The sequence below is a fragment of the Alosa alosa genome, chromosome 23 (assembly GCF_017589495.1).
Source record: "Alosa alosa isolate M-15738 ecotype Scorff River chromosome 23, AALO_Geno_1.1, whole genome shotgun sequence".
NCBI lineage: Eukaryota > Metazoa > Chordata > Actinopteri > Clupeiformes > Clupeidae > Alosa > Alosa alosa.
The window spans coordinates 24571489-24577691 of NC_063211.1; the positions used below are offsets into that span (position 1 = coordinate 24571489).

At 42.4% G+C, this 6203-nt stretch overlaps 1 protein-coding gene across 1 annotated transcript in view; it reads left to right on the plus strand.

Annotated features, from left to right (window-relative positions):
- The first annotated feature begins 219 nt into the window (after positions 1–219).
- The window catches only part of LOC125288365 (tripartite motif-containing protein 16-like), a 7981-nt gene continuing 1997 nt past the window's right edge, over positions 220–6203 (plus strand). Inside the window, exons 1-3 of the mRNA XM_048234671.1 lie at positions 220–773; positions 1279–1374; positions 6122–6203. The exon at positions 6122–6203 is cut by the window's right edge and continues 152 nt beyond it. Of these exons, the coding sequence (XP_048090628.1) occupies positions 432–773; positions 1279–1374; positions 6122–6203 (520 nt within the window). The 5' untranslated portion in view covers positions 220–431. The remainder of the gene's footprint in view (positions 774–1278; positions 1375–6121) is intronic.

A 6203-nucleotide genomic window follows, 5' to 3' on the forward strand; every position in this document is an offset into this window, starting at 1 on the left:
CAGAATTGGCACTCTCACACACAATGTGAGAAAGAAAGAGTGGACAGAAGTGTGAGTGACAGGGCATGCCACAGCCCTCTCTTATCATCTTCTCCTCAAGTGTTCTGGAACTTGGCCAGGAGGCCCTTTAGCATTATCAGCACAGAGCACTCGGAGATAAAGGTTCCACTTTGGCAGTTTGGCGGTACTTATTTTGTCCTAAAGCCAAGGAACATGGAAGAAAGTTCACAGAATGGTGTGTGGATCTCTTCTGTTGCTCAGTGTGTCTCTATTTCCTCTGGATACTTTTACTGTATGAGCTGTGTTTACAGCTGCTGGGATTAGGTGGATCAGAAAAGTGTCGACAGCTGTCCACAGTGCAGAGACGCGTTCACCTCAGGCCGCTTCTAAAGAAAAGCACCATCTTGGCTGAGCTGTTGGGGAATCTGAAGATGGCAGAGGCCCAGGCTGCTCCACCCGTGACCGCACGCACAGGATCAGGAGATGTGGAGTGCGACTTGTGCTCTGAGGAGAAACTCAAAGCGGTCGTGTCCTGTCCGGTGTGTCTGACCTCCTTCTGTGAGGTTCATGTTCAACCTCGTTATCAGCCTGCCTTGCAGAAGCACAAGCTGGTCAAAGCCACACAGCTACAGGAGAAGATATGTTTTCAACACGGCAGGCTCCTTGAGATGTTTTGTTACAATGACCAGAAGTGCATTTGTGTGTTGTGCACCACAGAAGATCACAATGGCCATAATACTGTTTTTGCAACAGTAGCACGGCCCGAGAAACAGGTGAAGTCTCTCCTGAAAGTGGTATTTTTGTCATTTGGGATTATATGAAATCAAAGTCACCACAAGTATTACTTGTTTTAAAAAAGCGGCAGTGCAACAAAAAGGCCAATAAAGGCCATACCTCGCAATCATTTTTTTATGCCATCATCTTGAGATAACAAGGTAATCATCAATTTTGATTCAAATTTCAATCAAATTTTTAGGTGAAGATAACAAAGCTTGTCAACTCTAGATGTCAAGATAATTATCTAGTTATCTCAAAACTAGTTTTCTCAGCATAAGATCATTTAAAACCGGATAATGATTTTTGTTTTCTTGAGAAGGCAAACTTTGTTACCTCGAGTTATCAAGATGATTATTTAATTAACTCAAGATGACAAAGCTCTTTTTATCAAGATAATTGGATAATTTTCTTGTTGAGGTCTTTTTTGTTCACACACAAAAAAAAGCAGTTGTTTATTCATTCAATTGTTTTCTAATTGATTATTAATTTGTGTAACAACAGAAGCTGCTTCTGGAAAAAAGGAAGAAATTCCATAGGAGAATCCAAGAAAGAGAGATAGCGATGAAGAAGTTGACAAAAGCTGTGGTATCTTACAAAGTGAGTACTAACTAGATGTACCACATAGCGGTACAAAATATGACCGCCGCTCAGTCCTACATATTCGCTCCGCAAAAATAAATCATGCTTGCCAATTTGTTTCCATCTTCCACTCCATCCCCTACTCTTGCAACTCATATAAGTGTGTGTGTGTGTGTGTGTGTGTGTGTTCGTCTATGTCTATGTGCATGTGTGGTCGCTCATGAGTATCTGTGTGTGTGTGTGTGTGTGTGTGTGCGTGTGTTCATGCGTGTGTTTGTGTGCAGTTTATGAATGCGTGTGTGTGGGGAGGTGGGTATGGTATATGTGCATGTGTGTGTGTGTGTGTGTGTGTGTGTGTGTTGGGCTACTACCATCCCCCTTGTCCAGTTTGGGTGTCCCATGTTCAACAGATGACTCTTTCGGGGCTGTGGAGAGAGATGAAATGATGATTTTAATTAAATAGTCTGACAACAATAAGATGTAGGTGTCCATTTTGACTCTTTTAGGCGATTCAACTAACTTACTGCAGTCCTCTTTGCTGAACTTTTGATCAGGCTCACTGATATTCTCTTTCTCAGCTCTTGGGCAAGTCACGGCCTAGCATTAGCCATCTCAGCATGGTGGATAGCAATCACTGCATTTTCACCTTCAAGTCTGTCTGCAGGTCCATCCATTCTCTCATCCAGAGACATTATCACAGTCTCCACACTCCAACTCACATGTCCATCTCAATGTCCTCCTTTCTCCTCCTGTCTGCCATTTCCTTCTTGAGGCACTTAGCCTCCTTTCTTTGCTTCTTCTTGCTGGTGTCAAGCCTCTCATTCCTGTGCTTGTTTCGGACCGGTAGACAGCAGCTGAAAAGTTAGGCGAGCTTCATTTTCTCACCTGTTCGCTTTGAAGCAATTCTGTCAAGAGGAATAATCTCAGGTCTCCTGCACTGTATATCCCAACTTTATGAGATATTATAGGAGAGCATTTGGGCTGTTTTATTAGCAAAACAAGTATTACATGGAGGATGCCAATTACTTGTAGAAAATATATATTGTTAGATGAGGTATTCAGAGTTAGATTTATGCTCATTCTTTTCATTGTGGAAGGCACTGTGTATAATTGCTTGGTACAGTCTCTTAACTCAAATGTAATATCAGATAAGACATGAACAACAGGATGCTTTAAAATGAAAGAAATGTATTATTAATTATTACAAATGTTAATACAATGTTACGTAAGCTATCTATCCATTTAATTATCTATTGAATTCCCTCTATACATGAATACCCCCTATACATGTACTGTAGTAAGACCCCTTCTCTTGACAAATCCGTGCAGAATTTTCCTCTTCTCTTCGTCTCTCTCCGCAGGCTGTGGTGTAGGGTTCTCTTCCTCAGCGGTCAGTGTGGCCAGTGTGGTTGCATTCTGGGTATTAATGCCCCTCCACGCAGGATTTTCATCCTCTCTTCCTCCATCATGTCTCTCTCCTCAGGGGTTTCAGGCGTGCGCCACGCACCGGCGTGTGGTGTGGGCTTCCCGACTGTAGGCTGGTGTCTGTGCCAGTCCAGTTTCAACTGAGGCACAGGTCTCGCTCCATCTCCACCACCATTCAGCGGAGATGGGCTCCTACCATCCCCCTCGTCCAGCTGAGGTGTCCCGTGGTCAATAGATGACTCGTTCAGGGCTGTGGAGAGAGATGAAATGATAACAAATTAGTAAGTCTGACAACATTAAAATGTAGGCATCCATTTCAACTCTATTCAACTATTTGAAAATGTGATAGGCCTTACTGCAGTCCTCTTTGCTGAACTCTTGATCAATATCTCCATCAACATGCAGTGGGGATGGGCTCCTACCTTCCTCCTTGTCCAGTGGATGTCTCCTGTGGTCAACAGATGACTTTTCCGGGTCTGTAGAGAGATATGAAAGGATGAACTCTTCAACTCTTTGACTCTTCAAGACTCTTAGGCTATTCAACTATCTGAAAATGTGATACTTACTGCAGTCCTCTTTGCTGAACTCTGGATCAGGATGGTGGATCTCAGCATGGTGGATAGCCATCACTGTATTTTCATCCTCCACTCTCTCCATCCCCTCTAGAGACATTACCATAGTCTCCACACTCTGCACCTTGGAGATGTCCATCTCAAGGTCCTCCTTTCTCCTCCTGTCTGCCATCTCCTTCTTGAGGCACTTAGCCTCCTTTCTTTGCTTCTTCTTGCTGGTGTCAACCCTCTCATTTTTGTGCTTCTTCTTACGGACCGGTAAGCAGCAGCTGAAAAGTTCGTTGAGCTTCATTTTTGTCACCTGGTTGCTTTGAAGTGTCTAATATCGCTCAGTACTTTGGACTGTGCTTCCATCATCTCCAGACTGCAGTCTAGCAGGCCTAGCTTCTAACGTTAACGTTATCTCCAGACTGCCAGTGAATTCACCGGGTTGGTCAGTTGCTAAAGAACTTTGTTGGCATTGCATCGGTTGTGAAGACACAGCTCTGTGCGCAGTTTTCACGGATCATCATTGCCCTTGGACATTTTCAGCTGGTTTGGAAATTGGACTAATTTTAACATCACTTTTTCCCCTTTTTAAAATATATTTTTTTTTTTTTTATTTGTTTATTTGTTTTGTTGTCTGTCTTGTATGTCTTGGTGTCACGGGTACGCTGGCGACTACGCCGCTCCTTCCGGCATTTTTTGTATTTGTTATTTTTTAAATGTATTGTCTTGTCTTGATGTCATGGGTACGCTGGCGACTACGCCGCTCCATCCGGCATCTTTTGTCTTGTTGTTATGTGTCTTGTTTGTGGAGCGCTTTTGGATTGCACTATGTGCATGTTAAATGCGCTTAAAAAATAAATCTGACTTGACTTGACTAATAAGACTGAGCAGATTCTAGAAATTCACTGAAGATTCTACTTTGCACATTTTGGAATTGAATCTTCAGAGTTCTGTAAATAACTCTTGTTTAAAAGTTGTCACGGTGATAAATCTGAACAGCAAAGAGTTTAGAATGTTCATTCTATTCAGCCCAGCTCACTCATTTTGATTTTCTTTTTTTACAATTGGTTGTGGTTATATGGTTGTGATTCTTGGCAGATACCTTTGTCCAAAGTGGTGTACAAAAATAACAAGAAAGCTATGTGGGCCCCATGGATGCAAAGTGCGTCCAAAATCAAACCCATTCTTCTCTGTTGCATTGCTCATTAAGCTCACATCCCACATGAGCTTTCCAACTAGTTGCTAGTTGCTGTGATAAATGGCTCGCGGGAACTTTGAACTTAACTTTGAATTTAAATCAAATTGAATCATATTTACAGTCTGCTCACAGCTCTGCATCTATCTCCACACCTATCTTTGCCAGTGGAATAGGCTCTGTACAGTGACTTGACTTGAGGTTGGCAAACCAGTTTCCTGTTTGTTGACATGGCTGTCAACAAGCACCTGAAGATGAGTGCGATGAGATGAGTTTAGTTGTACCAAAACTTAAGAAATACAATGTATTTCTCTTAGGAGCACTGCTGCTCTGCTTTAAGTCGATATAAAAGCCATTTTAGCTTCCACCTTTTTCCCTAAAAATGCCAGCCCATGTGCACAAAATAAAGAGGGCAGGTGTAAGCCTGGGCACACATTTTGGTACAACTGACGCACTCATCTTCAGGTGCAGGTGCAGGTACAGGAAACTGGGTTGCCAACTTCAAGTCAAAAATGGGAGTTTGTCACTACGCTAGTGCACTGAGCCTATAGCTTGCAGACTATTCACTCATCACATTACAAACTGAATATCAAAACTAGCGGTGTGTGTCATAATAATCATAGTTTAATGTCATTAGTCATAATTACTTTCGAAACAGCATTACACAACACTTAGTCCTTCTCTGTGTTAAAGGTAAACTATGTATTGGCAATTTCCTTACTGTTTTCTCGTTTTTTGCTTCTTTTTCGCTGGCTCTGTCATGACGAATGTCTGAGAAACTCCATCGCTACCTTTTTCTAGCCGGTGCCTGGCGTGTATGTGTATTTGCATGCAGTAAAGCAATTTGTTACACTCGTTATACTTCCTGACGCTGAGGCCGCCGGGCCCACCGCCCACAGTTGCAAGGGTGTCTTTTTTCGCTCACAGGCTTAAAAGGGGAAGAAAACGAGGCGGCCACCATTCAACCCGAAAAAGTAATATAACCATTCCAATGACTCTGAAACTGTTAAATGAAGGCAAATTAAGCTAAAAAACTTGCATATTAAGCTAAAAAACCTGCATAGTGTGCCTTTAATGTCACATATTTGTAACATGTGGGACACTTTTAGCTAACCTTAGCTAAGCGTGAAATCACAATCTCCAGCTTTAAGGGGCTTTGTGTAAAGTTATCTTGAATACATCATTACATACAACATGACAGCACTGTTCCATTGGCTTGCACATATTTGATAAAGCCCCTCTTGAGGTTCAGTGTGTTATCAAGAGAGTGCAATCTGAAGCACTGACAAAGCTAGCTGGCTAGCATGCTAATTTTAGTGGGTAATACAGAGCATAGGCGTTCTTCTTGAACATTTTAAGCTAATAAAAAATAACAAATGGTCGCACTCCAAAAATCTTTTCTTGCTTTTAATCCATTTTAGCACAGGGGTTAATTGACAAACGTTTCGGCCTGATGGCCTTCGTCAGAAACAAGAGAAGAATCGGGAGAGCGCGGTGTTGGCCAAGAAAAGGACTGAACATTTTAAGCTAAAAGACCCAATATACAGTATAGCCACATTAGATCCCTTCTCTGTCTCCCGATAAGCGTTCTGCACAGGAAGCGTTGGAGCACAGCGACAGGATCTTCACTGAGCTGCTGCAGTCCATTGAGAGAAGACGCTCTGAGG